The following is a 15,760-nucleotide window of genomic DNA, read 5'->3' as shown; positions in this document are numbered from 1 at the left end:
TTCCCCCCTGTAACTCTAGACTTGCTTTCAAGCTTGAAGTGTTCACTACTCTAAGGCCATGTCATCTGATCATTCACAGGGCACAGCACAGACCAGGTGAGGCATGGGGGTCAAGGTAAAGCCAACATCAGCAGTGAGATCCAGGTCTGACTTATCCACTCCTGGAGGGGGTTGGAAAACAAATTTGCGGAGCAAGCCCGCAAAGAAGAGGAACAGCTCCATTTTGGCCAATCCTTCACCAAGGCAAGCCCTTCGTCCTGAAAACAACCAGGAGAGGAGTTAATGATCAGCGGTAGAACTCTTACTATTGATCTCTCAGACCTAAACTGGAGCTACAGTCTGTAAGAACAGGCTGTTGAGGTAGGAATTCTTTTCTTCCTTCTCTCTGTGTATTAGAGGTGCCACTGACTTGGTCTCAAGCTATACAGAGGGCTACAGGTGTATGAAATTATTCAGTGACTGTGAGTAAATCCGTATCTCAGAGATCTCCCAAAGAAGGGGTGGTTACCAACAGCAATGGTGGACATAAGAAATGACCAGAAATCCCTTATCCTCTGTTTTGTGTCCCTGTCTTTCATACTTCCTTGGAATCAGGGGGAACTACCATTAGCCTACCCCCAGGTGGTACACATACCCCCCCCTCTCACCTATGGAGAATGGAATAAATGCTTCTCTCCTAATGAAGTTCCCATTGGCATCCAGGAAATGGGAAGGGTTGAACTGATCCGGGGTTTTCCAGTGTAACTCGTCATTCAGAGCGGAAGTGAGCAGTGGAATGATCTCAGTACCCTGAAAGGGATCAAAGAAACTCACAGAAGAGGAGATTACTCTCCTAGTTGAGCCAGACTCCTGATTTTTTCCTGATGTGAAGAGGCAAATAAGACTAAGCTGTGACAAACAGAACTGGGGATGCTTCCCTGCCCTGTTCTGTAGGTGCTGTTTTATTTTTTGGACCACAAAAATTCCTTTCTTACAGTCAGATTTTTCAAGAAAGATACTGAAGTAGAGTCTCCACATTTGACATAAAAGATTCAAACCAGTGTAATTTAGTTATGATTATCCAAGATTCAAACAGCTGTAACAGACCACAGTCCATTGTATGTTCTAACGTTATCTGGGATCCAAAGGGTCACATCACAGATTAAACCATGCCTTATGGTGATTTTAGTTGTATCTTTTCTTTGTCTGCTTTAAAGAAAACTGTGAGGAATGTGTATAGCATAAGATGCTGGCCTCAAAGCTCACCTTAGGAATCACGTAGCCTCGGAAATTCACATCGGTGGGAGTTGATCGTGATACACCCATTGGGACAATATTGGCAAACCTTTGTATTTCATGTATCACTGCTTCTGTATAAGGCATTTTTTTCCGGTCCTCCAACTTAGGCAGCTCTCCTGGTTGAATGACATGGTTCATTTCTTCCTGAATCTTTCCTTGAAGGGAGGAAAGGATTAAGAAGGTGATAATAATCTTACCTTGCAACCGAAATGGCTTCCAATTTGGTAAAGATGAAGAAAAGGGAAAACTGTTGAGTATTTGGGAAGAGCAGAAATGGGTAAGTTAGGGCATGGTATGGCTCTTTCAGGTTGTGTTGTTGACCCAAGGGAGCTTGAATGGAGTCACTACAGTCCACCCCACCTCTGATTCTGACTACACACCTTTGTTACTCCATAACCTTCGACAGAAAGTAGATCAGAATCAGCTCCTGAGGAGACCTTTGGTGACGTAAGCCCATAGCCTGCAGGTAAATAATGATGGGGGAGTTTTACTGTAACTGTAGACTGCCCCTTAGCCTCTCCCACTTGGCTGGCTGGTTTATTGCAATCCAGCTGAAAAAAAATTCCTTTGTAAAGTCAAGAGTTGTTATCTGAGAGTACTCAGAATAATTACTCCAGGCAACACTGAATGAGTTCCACTCCCTTCCACAACCAAAGCCTCAAGCATGCAGCAGTATATTGTACAAGAGATGTGTCAGCCTTACTCTGAATTTCTGGGTACTTCATCATCAGAAGGAGCCCCCAGCGCACAGTTGTAGATGTAGTTTCAGTCCCAGCAGCAAAGAGGTCCAGGGTTGAAAACATCAGGTTTCCGTTGTCAAACATAGTGTGGGGTTTCTTCGACTCCTTCAAAACATACAGGTAATGGCCATAAGTTACAGCAAGTGATACCTGTGTGTGACTGTGTTGCCACCATTTTAATCTGCATTTTAGCTTTGACTCTAAACATGCTGGAAAATGAAACATTTAGTATTTTACCAATAAAGCCTATGCTGCATGGAATTTGTCTAGTTCCAAGCATATGGGCAATAGCCAGGTCAAGATATAAGATTAATTGGAATTTATTTACTGCAATGCAGTTTATCAGTGTGATATTTTTGCAGGAAGGTTTGGGATGATCTGCTCCTTAGGTGTGCAGAGTGGTAACTGACCTCACCCACGTGGGACATCTCAATAACTAGATCCCTCTAACCAGCAGTTTCAGTGGAACCATGGAGCGAGTCCAGCACAGCTCACTGTGAGTATAAGCTTTGATATGTCCTGTTCACTGCAGTTCTTCTGTTTCCACGCTCTCCCAGTCCCTGACAGATGGCCAGTCCTAAGAATAAGTCAGAGCTAAGAGAATAGAAAGACTCTGAGACTCAGCTTTAAGTACCTGTTGTTGCTTTACCAGAAAGGCATCAACAAAGCCTGTTAAGTCATTTTCATTAAGCTCCTCTTTGTGTTCCTGGAAGAGCTTCTGAAGAAAAGCGTTCAGTTCACTGATATTTTGTAGCACAGTCTTGGAAGCTCCAGAGAGAAATCCAAGGGATGGGTAGAAGTTATATAACTGTGGAGGATGAGAGCTCTGTTATTTGACATTTTGAACACATACTGGTATCTCAAATCACTGTGCTGGTCCTTTGTCCTATGCCCTGACAATTTAGGCTGTAGTTCTCCCACAATCACTTGTACAGCCCAAGCAGCTCTGGATTCCTGAAGAAACAGAATGTTCTGCTATGCCTCTGCATGAGTCTTTGCCATGACATTTGGGAGACTGACCAGCTTAACCTTTCAGGGCTTACAGGTGTGTACGTGGTGGGACAGAGGGTTTCAGGTGTGAAAGGTGGTAATGTGAGCATTGTACTTATTCCAGGAAAAGTCCTCAGGTGGAAGGTGGGAATGTGAGCGTTGTAATTATTTCAGGAAAGGTCCTCAGGTGTGTCACACCCTATGGCAGCAGAAAGGACTTGAACTGACCACCTCCACAGGGAGTGTTGCTCTGACCTGTGCTCTGGTGGTGCTTTTTGGGCTTAGCTAGGCTGGGGTTACAAATAGACCTCAGTGCAGCTCACTCTACTGGTGGTCAAAGCAGAAGATTTGTGTCAGGAAGGAACAGGTTTATATCAGCTATTAGTTTGCTAATGTTGAGTTTCAGTGGCTAAAATAAGAAAAAAAGAAGTTTGTCAAACCTGGTTCTAGGGGAAGCAGAACTAAAACAGTTATTACTGAAGGTGTGATATGAGAAGGCAGGTTTGACATTGTGTTTCTGCTCTTCAAAGAGGGTAAAGTTCCTTTCGTGAAGACTTTGGAGGGGTTTTTTTCTTTTACTAATAAGTTTCACAGACTAAGTGCAGGGGCCTGGAAATTCATGTGTTGCAGATACAGAACCACAGATCTGTTCTGTACAGCTGGGTGGCTGATAATGTTCTTGTTCTCAAGAAGCAAACTGTGGAATGCCGGGAGAACAAACATGGATAATCTGATATCCCCCAAAAATCTAAAAGTTAAAACACAAAACAAAGTTCTTACCAGTACCATAGGGGAGCCCAACAGCTTAGTATTTTGATTTATCAGCTTCAGCAAAGTTAGAAATACAGGATCATCATATTCAAACCTCTCTCCAAACAATATGGAGCAGATGACATTGGATACAGCATTGTTGAGTATCATTTTCGTATCAAATGGTTTCCCTGTGTTTCAAGCAAGGAAAACAAATGACAGTGTGACTGTGCTTTTTTCAGTCTGGTTTCCTATGGAAATTTAGTCCTGAGCTCCCAAAGAAAACTCATTCCCCACCCAGAATGCATAGCAGGTAATTCAGTTTCAGTGTTTTAAGGCCTCAGTTCAATAACCTACTGCAGTGTATCCTGAACTTTAACCATGAGATACCACTTGCTCAGAGTTAAACTTTCATTAATTTTTATTGTTCTGCTAGACCTGTTTTGTGTCTCTGGAGGAAAGTCTTGACACTCACCATGGTAGGATTCAAAATATTTGATAAGGGAATTTACTTCCTCCAGGATTCGGACCTCAAGGGTTCTCTTTCCCATTCCAAAATCTCGCAGTGTGGACAACGTAAATCTTCTCATAGTTTTCCACAGTTCTCCATGGCTGAATGCTATGCCTAAAATAAAGGTGTAACATCCCATGTTATCTGTTGTTCACAGACATTTGTAAAGCTTTCTTACACACTGGTACCTCTTACAGGTCACAAAAAGTGATCTGTAAGAGGGCAATACACTCTGCTGTAAGGATATACTGAACAAACTGCAAAACCTATCCAAGCAAAAGGTCAATTACCATTTCCTTGTGTCATTTTCCTAAATATGGGTATTTCTGCCCTCTCTCCAAATTCTTCAGCATGATTTAAAAGGGCATCCTTGATGGTTTCATATCCAGCCAGTACCACGACTTTCCTGGGTCCAAAATGCACAGTGAAGACATTGCCATATAACTTGGAGAGCTGTCAAGGTGAATAAAAATGTTCACTCAAAACCAGATCTGGACTCAAACTCTAGTACAAGCCACCTTAGGTGGTTTTTAGACCAAAAGGGGCCTCCTAGCCCTGCCTAAAGTCTCCAGGTGCTGCTGTAATTCAAATAATGAGCAATAGTTATCGATTGCCAGCATCTCAGCTTGCACCCTGTTTGCACAACAAGGTGTCTGCTATCACTGTTCCTATCAGAGGAGTCAATAAAATGCCATTGCATTCCTGTGGTGTTCTGTAGTAACAGGCCAGTGCAGAGATACCACCTTGGGAGTCTGGTAGGAGAATGCTGTGGCAGGCAGGCCTGTTTATTGTAATGCTGGTGACCTGAGGCAAGCAGGCGTGCACACACCTTTGAGGCTGAAGCCACAAACACTGCAAAACCAAAGCTAGACAATAACTCTTTCTTTCAGGACAGCACTTGTCTCTAATTATGGCAAGGTGCGTAGTGTTGCAGTCATTGCAAAATTATTTGCTGGCCACCAGAATCTTGAATCCAACTAGGAAGCATGTTCTTGTAGATAATGTCACAGGAGCACTAGGCTTGTATAGCAAATTAAATATGGATCATCTGTTACACAGAAAGGTGGCTTTGACAAGCTAATCATTCACTTGGTATTTTAGACTTCGTTTAAACACACTTCAAGCCACCAGCTCCAAATGTCTTCTTGTTTCTGATGTGCCTGGGTTACCATTTGCTATGCATTAGATACATTCCACAAATTGAATTTCAGATTAGAAGCAGCTCCTGTTATTACAACAGACAAATTGAATTTGTTTTCATCAAACGGTGGTTTGACGGCTTGGGAGATAACATGAACACTGGTTCTTTCATCCCTGGCAGCTCACAGAGTGTGTGGCAGAGCCAGGGGCAGGGAATCACAGATGCCTCTGAGCCATCCTTTGGCCATATCTTTGCATTAGTGCTTCTTGGCATCCACTCTGTTTTCACTCAGCAACAGAAGTATTGGATGTGGAAGGCCCAAAAGCCTAAATTAAGCTGCTTGGTAGATTATGGGAAATTAGTCTGGTGCTATCACATGACATTTGTATTATAAAATCCCCTAGTACTGTGAGAAATAGTTGCTCTTTCATACCATGTAGCCTCTGAAGGGCTTGAAACACCAACAATATGGAGCAGATTGCAAGGGATGGAGGTCTACATTGGAGCGTGTATAAAAGAAGGACTGTGTGTATTATATTAATATATATAGATATGGGTATGTACGTGTACACCTCTGAAGGTAGAGTCACTCTGCCAGCCTGCCTATAAACCAAATATCTCATTTCTGCCCTCCACGGAAAGCAAACAAAGCCACATCTCCATTTCTCTAGTTGCATTTCTCACTTCAGGAATTGCACATTTTTGCCCTCCCTGCTCACCCTTCCCCTACCTCTGTCAGTGACTGGAACGGCTTTTTCAGGTCCACCACATTCAGGTTTCCGATCAGAGGAAGAGGTCTTGGCCCAGGAGGCAAACTGCAACCTGACTTCTTCGAGCTGGTGAGAAAGTAAAGGAGAGCAAACAGCCCTGCTGCCAAACAGAGCAGTGAGCTGGAGCCCACGTACTGCAGGAAACTCTGCATGGCCATGTCCACATCCAAGTGTGGGCATGAGCATCATGGGGTCCCTTTATAGCCCTTCTGTCACTGCCTGAACACACCTTCTTGGGAATTGGCTAAACACAGAGAAAAGGGCTCTGTGGTCTTGTTTATGTTTATTTAGACCAGATGTACTTCATTATCCTGACAGATAAAACACTCTATTTTATTCTGAGCCATGGATTATCATAATCTGAAGCTCCTATTTCACATATAACACTGAAACAAGGTGTTTGTTTTCCAGTGAAAATCTATGTTATGGGCATGTTGTTTTCTACAAGATTTCAGGAGCAGAACTCAGGGACAAGACTCACGATGGATTGCTGTCACAGTGCCAGGTCACAGGACCCAGCTGGATCACTGGTGATGCAACAGAGAAACAGGACACAGGAGGAAAGTCCACAATAACACATGGCACAGGGTGCAGCTGGCAAGCAAGCCCTCAGGGAAGACAAGACTGACCATGGAGGAATTGGAATGGTGGTTGCATGAAGAGGTGCTAATTCAGGATTGCCGACGAGAGTAGTCCTGTTTACAGGTGACAGCCCTGATTCCCTTGGCTTTCCTGTCACCCCAGTAAAATCACCTTCCTGAGCAACACAGTGTTTTCATTGTCATTTTGTTGTTATTGATCTTTGTCCCAGAAATCCCCTACCAGCAATCCCAAATTGCCCCTGAAACCACTTCAGTCAGTATTTTGCAGTTTACTCTCTAGAGGACGGGGTGTCCATGGCTGGCTCTGTGTTTGGTGATGACTCTTTCTGTTTATGAGCAGATGCATGCAATAGTCTAGGAGAAGCCATCCCTTCCAGGCAATCCTTCTGCCTAGATTGGGAGAGATACTGAACCTTTGTAAGCTGGGAAGAGCCAGGATCACATTGCTGCTGGCCAGGCAGAGGATGGAGGCTGCCTGGGCAGCTGTTGCAGAGGGGGTGGCAGCTGGAGGAGCACAGAGGCAGCAGTTTTGGCCCTCCAGGTGCACTGAGTCATGCACCATGCCAGGGCAGGGGCCTGCAAGAGCCCACGTGCCTGGGCGAGAGCTCCCCCAAGAACCACCTACACCCTTTGCATCCTGGGGGGATGACAACAAAGCTGAAGTGATCATGAACAGAAGGCCACTGCTTGAAATGGTGGATCTGGGGGAAGGAGCTGATTTGCTGTTCTATCACATATTCTGAGCTGGGGATATTTTGCTCCCCAGTTGCAGATTCTGTCAGATTACTGGGCTGTGCTGCTATTCAGCCCTTTAGAAATCTTTAGTTTTAATAATATGTTCACTAGGATTCTTCAAGGCTCCCGGGTGCAGGCTCCACTGATGGGAAAATGATGATTATTTATTAATAATAATAAAAGTACATTAGCCGAAGGCAAGGGGAATCAATAAACTCTAACTAGATTGACATGAAAAAGGTGCCTGCACATCTGCCTGTTCTCCAAAGCTCGTTATCAGGACTGGAGTTTTTCACAAAGGGGAGCTTCCCTGTGGAGAAGAGGACTAGGCAGCGTGGGCAAAGAAAAGAGGGGAATGGATGGTCATGTCAGTTTCAAGATTTGCTACACAGCTATGAGGTCTTGTTCTGCACCCTCTTTTCCCAGACATTTCCAAGAATATCAGATTCCTCTCTGAGCAAATGGTGTGACCACTGTGACTCCTGACACCTTATAATATGCAGTAAGAGAGAGGAAAAAACTCTACATAGGGCCACTTCAGCAGCAGTGGAGGAAATCTGTTGTTTCTGTTTCAATATAGCTCTGTTGGAATGGACCTGGCTGCTGCCATAGCAAGCAAGAGCACCTTCCCGAGGGCTTCCAATCTGTTTCAAGCTTCAGGCTGTACCTGGTGACAATACAGGGTGAAACCCTTTCTTGAGTAGTGAGCCCACGGACCTGCAACCTGCTGGACGGGTGCATGCACTGTGGGAAATAATGGTGGAGCATTTCAGCAGGAGGGAACGATTGCAGTTTTAAAATATGGCCAGTCTGACGTCCTCATCTCCGCTTCTTCCTCACATACCTTGGCTTCTAGCATGAAATCCTGAACACAACCTACAATTGGTTTCTGGCTTGCAGGTGAGGCAACCCACACAGGACTGGGGAGAAAACGTTGCTCCCTGCTCACGTGTCTTTGTCTTTCTACCAGCCCAAGCCAGAACAGATACCATCTTAAGGTAAGCAGACTTTGTGGGCACAGCTCAGTTCCTCCTAGAAAATGAACCTGTACATTAAACAGCCACAGTAACTTCTGTGTGCTCATCTGGAGAAGGTCATATCATCCTCTAATGGGACACAGGTTAGCAATGCTACAGTAACCATAGGATAATGCAGGGAAAGAGTTATTATAAGGCCATAATTCAGTCAATGACGGCTGATAACATAATAAACCATGAGAGTGAACACCAAGTGCTTGTATGCCTTGCAAGGCTCTGCCACTGATTTACAGCCTCTGGAGATGCCTATCAGCCCATGCATTGTTATCAGGGGTATATAAAGCCTGAGCACACCCTATTAAACATTAACATTTTTAAAGACCCTGATGTGTTAAAACTCAGGCTGCTCCTTGCTAATGGATTTTGCTTGCCTTGACAAATGCCACTGCAAAAAGAAATCAAAAGCTTCCCGACTTTGACCTCTTTCAATTTTTCATCATTATTGCATTGTTTTATTGGATTACACCCACTTCTTCCCACTCTGAAAATCTGTATGTCTACAGGATTACTACATGTAGTGATCAGTATCTCAAGGGTTCACTGTGCTCATTTTTATACAAATAACTTGTTGATTTCTTTTCACTTATCTATGAAATCAGAGTGGGTTGCAAATCTGCTTTGGGAAGGAAGACTCCTGAAAAAATATGTATAAAAATCATTATTTCACTGCAAAAAAATGCCTAAGGTGAGAGTATTTCCCACTCCTGTTAAGCATTTACCATTCTTGGGAACTTTGGTGCTTTTAAAAGCCTTCTTATTGTACTGAATAGATGCAATTCTTTCATGAGTCTCATTCAGTGAAAAAATACATGGGGTATCCTGGAGTTTGGTGCTGATAATGTACTTTTTAATAGGCATAACTACAAAAACATTTGCAGTAAAAGCCCTTATGACTATAGCCAGAACCATGATCTTCCAGATTCCACAATTACACCAACAGATCGTGGCAGCCTGACCTGGGAAATCAGTATTGAGAAGGTTGAGTTATGAAGTGTTGATTTTCAAAATGCAACTGATCAAATCAAATGCCTTGTCATAGCTCCAAGGATTTTTTTTGTTCTACGTCTCTAGGTTCAGTCTATCTCAATGAAGTATTGCAGAAATTGTATTAATCCAAGAGAAATTTGGGGCAGATCATGGAGGGGGTTAGTTGGTAGGTATCTACAGTCCCAGGGTGCCAGCATCTTACTTCTGGGCCCCTGTCTTGATGCAGGTAGAGATGTGGATTTAGATATACCAGAACTGCAACTAGCAATGGAAGATAAAGGTTTGCTTTGCCTCTCAGTACAGTGTTACTATTTCTACAATGTTCCTCTCTACCCTGATAAGGCTTTGGCTCAGTAGTAACAGAAAATGAGCTATCACTCTATACATCTTTGTAGAGCACATAACATATTAAGGCCCTGACCTCAATGGCATGAAACTATGATTTCCCTGTAAGTGCAAAACAATAATATTTCATTAATCATCCACAACAGAAATCCCCGTTCCCCAGACTATTCTGGCAATATTCTGCATTTTTGCTTGTCTAGGAACCTGAATTAAAAGGGAGAAAAATGGTTTACAACAGCCTGTGGCAGTGATGTAGCAAGAGACCTTATGTAAGAGCTGGCGGCATGCTCGCCCTGCGAGGGTGAGGTGTAGAAATGAGTGATCCTGGAAGGATGTTTCTCTGAGGTGTGTTCTGTGCCTGGGCTGGGAACAGCAGTCTTAAGGGCACAAATTCCAGCATCTGAATGTGCTTGGTCTTGTTCATCCCATTAATTTCTTACAACTATCCCAAGACAAGCTACAAAATCCCCTAGTACTTTACTCAGAGCCTTTCATGGCTTGTCAGTAAATTATTTTCAAATTAACTACCTGATAATTTGAATCTGCAGGCTCTTAAAAGATGCAGTGTGGTGCAAGAAAGAAAATAATGGAAGTCACGGACTTTACCCTGCCCATAAAAAAGAAGAAAGGTTCTTCTCTGAAGCATTATTCGGTTTGGTGCTTCTGACAAGTAATGGTAAGTGTGTAACAACTCCTTCTGAAGAAATGTTTGTACAATGTCCACCAATAATGGAATAAGTTTTCAGCACTATCTGACAACATCGTAAAAGAACAAACAGTTTTTAAATATTACTCTAGTCCATAATTAATGACTCTTTAGTCCATAATTAATGAATAACAGCTCTGATTCAAACAAAGAATTTTTGGTTTTAAATCTATCAAGCTGTGTACCTTGAAAAAGGAAGATCCAAGATTTTCCCTAGTTTGGGAAGCTTTTTAATTTGAGCCTTCTAATTTTTGGAATCTCTCTTGTACAATGGGCACTTTTTTAGTGAAGAAGGTACTTCAGATTTTCCTGATGTTGTCAAAGTCTCTCAGTTATTTGAAAGATAATATGGGAAAAGCATTTAAGTCTCTGTTTGTGGCACTGCCCTTTGTGTCTCTGTTTTTATTGAATTTCCTTGGAACTGATTGGCTTAAACTGCAAAGGAGATTTTCTTTTTTTTTTCACATTGATTATCTAATGTGGGTTTCATTTGATCTCCTTGGGAAAAATACATCCTAAATTGCTAAAGCACGTGTATTAGGTTGTATGACAACATGTACCTTTAAAGGAAACTCTAGAGGACACAACTGGCATTTCCAATAAAAACATTAAGTAATCACAACCAAACACACCTGCTACTATATCTGACCTAAATGTGGGTAACTACAAATTTAAGACTCCAAAATCAGTTAAAGAATAGGTAATAAAAATATTTAAATATAATAAAATATAGCAAGTTGATATAGCCTTTGCCTAGAATTATGGAATTGTTTCGGTTGGAAAAGACCTTTAAGATCACAGAGACAGCAGTTCCCCCAGCACTGCCAAGGCCACCACTAAACTGTGTCCCTCATCACCACATCTACACTTCTTTTAAATCCCTCCAGAAAGGATGGTTCCACCACTGCCCTGGGCAGCCTGTTCCAGTGCTTCACAACCCTTTCTGAAAAGAAGTTTGTCTTAATATACACACTTCCACCCCACTGGGTGTCATCTACAAACTTACTGAGGGTGCACCAAAACCCCTCATCCAGATTGTTGCTGAAGATATTAAACAGAACTAGAATGGACTGTCACTGTCTGTCTGGGAGTAATTCTGCTGTGGGATTCCTGTACATTTTTTCTTTTGACTTCTTCCTTCATCACATGGTGAATCAGCAAGTCAACCACTGTGCCAGAAAGTTTTGAGCAGTTTCCTAAAATCAAATGCCTTGACATTGCAGTTAAACTTGTCCCGATGAACCAAAACTGCTTCTCTTCTGCTCAGTCCTCTGAGATCTGGGAGAGTTTGCTGCATGTATTTAGGAAAGAGGAGTATCTCCCTTTTACTGTTAAATGTTGTAACGAAGTCAATGCCATTTGTTGTAAAATAAAAACCATCTATTGTTCATAGCACCAAAAACCTAATAATAAAACCTTATATTTCAGACTGTTTAAACCAGTTGCTTATGTAATAGAACATGGTGTAATTTGCCATTTAGAATTTCAATACTGTAATAAGAAAGCAGTCAAAGCATAAGCAAAACACACTTTAAACAGGGCTGCAGGTAATATTTCCATAATGACTGTCCTTAAAAATTGAAGCTATTTTTTTCCAGTCTTGAATTCTTTCTACTTAGCTCAGTCATTTAATTAAAAGAAAGTCAACTTAAAACAGATGAAAGACTGTCTTAAACCATTTGCAGCTATAAGCAAAGAAGAAAAAAGACCAGTGTAATCCACTGGTCACACTCAGGTAGTTGAAATTAAGGACGTTTCTCATTCTCCTTTCAGGAGGAGATTGTGGATCTGCAGAGATTGTGCTGTCAACCTGCAGGCTATAGGGGTGTTATTCTTGGTCATCCATCCCAAGGATCTGAAAGTTCACCGTTTTCCAAACACCTGCCAAAAATTGCTTGGTTTTACTGGCATCATCAGGATGATGGGAAACCTCCTGCCCACCCATCGCTTGTAGGAGGCATTAAATAACCTGGTGCTGTCCATCAGGTTTGTGCACAGTGTTAAACCACGAGCGCTGACAAGGGATGAGTGAGCACATCCCTGCAGCTGATGGAGGAGTTCATGCCACAGGGATGGCTCCTCCAAACTCCTGCTGGGTTTCCAAGGGAAGTTGGTACTGCCTTCCTGCAAGTGCCATCCCCAGGGCTGTGGGATCACACCAGCCAGGGCTGGGTCCTGAAAAATGTGCTTTGAGTCAAGACCCTGTGCTGTCAGCAGCAGCAATTGGGGAACTTGTGCTTCATGGTGGAGGGGAAGGAGGAGCCCTGGACAGAAATGGGAGAGTCACTAAGGCTGGATCCTGCATGAAGGGATGTGCTGACACCAGGGTCTGAGTCTGGGTCTTTTCCTCTCCATCCCAAGTGCACAAACACCAAGGACAGACTGTTTTACCAGGCCCCAGACCATCACTGTCACCCACAAATCATTGAATCATGGAATATCCTGCGTTGGAAGGGATGCACAAGGATCATCCAAGTCCAACTCCTGGCCCTGGCCAGAACAGCCCTCAAGAATTATTCAGAGGGTTCAGAGGGGAATGAGGACAGCAGGATGGGGTTTTATGAGGAGGAATCGGTTTATTTCGCAGAGGGCGACGGATCCCTGGGTGCGGGAGGCGGGAACACCCCGGACCCGGCCCAACATGGCAGTCGGCGGCGTCTCCATGGTGACCAGCGCATCCCTGTGGTTGCCATGGCAACGCGGACGCCGTGCCATGGCGGGCGGCCCCGCCCCAGTCACGTGCGCGGTGCGTGCGCGCGGCTGCCCCCGGCGGCGGGACGGACCGAGGGACCGGGACGGGCACCGGGACAGGGACAGGGACCGAGACCGAGGGACTGTCCGCGCCCCCACAGCCCCCGTCGCCGACATGTCCACCGCCATGAACTTCAGCAGCAAGACCTTCACGCCGCGGCCGCCGGACAAGGGCGCCTTCCCTCTGGATCACTTCGGTGCGGTAACGCGGCCGGCCGGCCAGCTCCAGGCCTCCCTCCCTCCCTCCCTCCCGCTGTCCCCGCGGCCCCCGTGGGTAGCGCGGCCCCTCGCTGTGTGTTGCAGGGGAGTGCAGCGCCTTCAAGGAGCAGTTCATGGAGTGTCTCCGGCACAGCGGCTACGAGAGCGCGGCCTGCAGGCAGCGCGCCATGGCCTACCTGGAGTGCCGCATGGACAGGCGAGTGGCCCCGAGCGCCGGCCCTGCCCGGGACCCCGGGGGCACCTGGGGGCAGCCCGGTGGTACCCACGGCGGGGACGACCAGCCCGCAGGCTGTGCGGGATGGGGAAGGCAGCCCGTAGGCCTGCAGGATGCTCGTGTGCTTGAAGGTGTGGCATAACCAGGTTATTTGGCTTATTGTTCCATGTTATCCAGCCCGTATGGTGGGATAACAGCGAGACGTGGGCAGTTTCCATCCCGCACAATTTGAAGCTTTTTTTTTTGCCTTTTTTTGCAGCTGGACTTGTAACCTGCGTGGCTGCAGCTGGTGCTTTGCTCACCTCCTGCGTGGCCTTCTGTGCCAGCTCTGAGTGTGTCTTTAAGACCCTCGATAGGTGTTTGTATAACTTAACTATGAATTATCAGAGCCAGTGGTATTTCTCTTGCATATATTAATACAATTAAGTCTTAATCAATGCTGAGTTCAAGCAGTTTGGCCTGTTAGCCCCTTAGAACTATGTTTCAAGCAGGCAAGTTAAAAGTTTAACTTGTTCCTCAGTTCAAGTGAAAAAAGGTGTTGGTGTTTGGTTTTCCAGGAATGTTTCCACTCATGCATTGCTCTGCAGCGCTTCCTGTGCAGCGGTGAGTCAGGGGACTTTGGGAAATGCACGGATTTCCCTGTTTTAAGGAAAATACACTGCATGGACTGGTGGCAAGGAAGGCTGCAAATCAAAAACCAGTTTGAAAACCACTGCAGCAAAGTTTAGTGGCACCACCAATGCTGTTCTAAGTCACATTTACTTAAAAATGGCAATTCACTGTGACAAATGGCACAGCTAGAATTTTAAAAAGCTCTTATGCAGTCTGGTAAAGATAACCAGGTCAGTTTTTGAGGAAACTCTTATTCGGTATCTAAAATCAGGAAACAATGCATTTAATCAGAAAACCAATGTTAAGGAGAAAAAAAAATCCCTGAGTGTTGCTTTCCAAAAACTGAAATTTCTGAGGTCTTGCCAAACAGCAGTAACTCTTCTGAGATGTCTTTGATTTCTTTAGGGTAAATAATACTAAATGAAAAAGAGAATGCTGCTATTTTCTTGGTTATAGACTCTTTTCTCTAAAATGTTTTTTGTTGTTTTCTTCTTTTTGACTTAGACAGCTTATGGCTAACGAACCACTGGAAAAATTGGGATTTAAAGACCTGATAAAGAAGAAATCAGACGAAAAACCTGACAAGTCATGATGAAGACAGACAACTTTAGTCCTCATGTATGGAAAGCATAACTCTAAATGTAGTACATATTGTACGTTCTGTTCATATTGCAGTGGGAAGTGTTTCCTGAAGGAACCTTTGTTCCAAAGTTTAATTATCCTAAAATAAGACTATTTTTTTAAATGAGAAAGAGTACTGCCTTTGTCTACTTTACTCAAATATTTCTTAACTTCTTTCTTTTAATTTCTCTAGAGGGAAAACCGTTATTGCCTGAAGTGTTCTCCATGTCCCTGTAAGAACAGTGAAGTCTTATTTTGAAAGGACAAAAGTCCCAAACCAAACAGCCCTTTATTGTGTAGATCTTGAACTACTTATTAATCTTATGTGGGCAGCACTAATATGTTCACAGCAGTTACTTGTTAGGTGGAAATAAAGCTGTTGTGGTACTTGCAGATTGCCTTTCATTAAATACTGGTGTTAGTGCCCCTCTTTGGGGTGATCTCCTTCTCACCTTGCTGTGGAAGACACTTTGGCACTGTGGGGGTAGTTAGGGTGGGCTTTTTTCAGTCTTAAAATCTTCCATCGTTGTCAGGAGAGTATTTCTAGTTCCAGACACCAGTCAGGCAGTGATGCTGCTTTTATGTAGTGTGCCAGCAGTGTTTACCTAACTTCATCATTTAATTGGGAATCTTTTATTCTGAATACAATCATTTATCCAAGCAGAGCTGCCGTATGATTGTGGGGTTTAATATCTTTATGATGAAATCATTGTGAAGACAGAAATGGTATTTATTTGTGCACTAAGTTACA

General features: G+C 43.9%; 2 protein-coding genes across 6 annotated transcripts; one reads left to right on the top strand and one right to left on the bottom strand.

Moving 5' to 3' along the window:
* Positions 1-6,341, bottom strand: LOC139679679 (cytochrome P450 2K4-like). Its single transcript, XM_071571645.1, has 9 exons — positions 6,141-6,341; positions 4,560-4,722; positions 4,234-4,383; positions 3,789-3,949; positions 2,653-2,826; positions 1,982-2,123; positions 1,246-1,433; positions 648-789; positions 1-257 (listed from the first exon to the last, which is right to left on the bottom strand). Exons 1-9 carry the CDS (start codon positions 6,336-6,338, stop codon positions 70-72), a joined length of 1,506 nt encoding a protein of 501 aa, XP_071427746.1. The 5' UTR covers positions 6,339-6,341; the 3' UTR covers positions 1-69.
* A 6,996-nt stretch (positions 6,342-13,337) lies between these two features.
* COX19 (cytochrome c oxidase assembly factor COX19) lies at positions 13,338-15,402 on the top strand. Of its 5 annotated transcripts, none has more exons than XM_071571366.1 (4): positions 13,338-13,540; positions 13,647-13,758; positions 14,334-14,379; positions 14,893-14,989. In XM_071571366.1, exons 1-4 carry the CDS (start codon positions 13,459-13,461, stop codon positions 14,905-14,907), a joined length of 255 nt encoding a protein of 84 aa, XP_071427467.1. In that variant the 5' UTR covers positions 13,338-13,458; the 3' UTR covers positions 14,908-14,989. The 5 variants fall into 5 exon arrangements, 4 of the variants coding, with proteins under 4 accessions (XP_071427467.1, XP_071427469.1, XP_071427466.1 ...); XR_011699208.1 differs by lacking the exon at positions 14,334-14,379 and adding an exon at positions 15,203-15,402 and having other exon boundaries at positions 13,340-13,540; positions 14,897-15,006; XM_071571365.1 differs by lacking the exon at positions 14,334-14,379 and adding an exon at positions 15,203-15,402 and having other exon boundaries at positions 13,341-13,540; positions 14,893-15,006.
* The last annotated feature ends 358 nt before the right edge of the window (positions 15,403-15,760 follow it).

Source organism: Pithys albifrons, chromosome 16 (genome assembly GCF_047495875.1).
Source record: "Pithys albifrons albifrons isolate INPA30051 chromosome 16, PitAlb_v1, whole genome shotgun sequence".
In the NCBI taxonomy this organism is placed as follows: Eukaryota; Metazoa; Chordata; class Aves; order Passeriformes; family Thamnophilidae; genus Pithys; species Pithys albifrons.
This window is presented reverse-complemented; position numbering and strand designations above follow the sequence as displayed.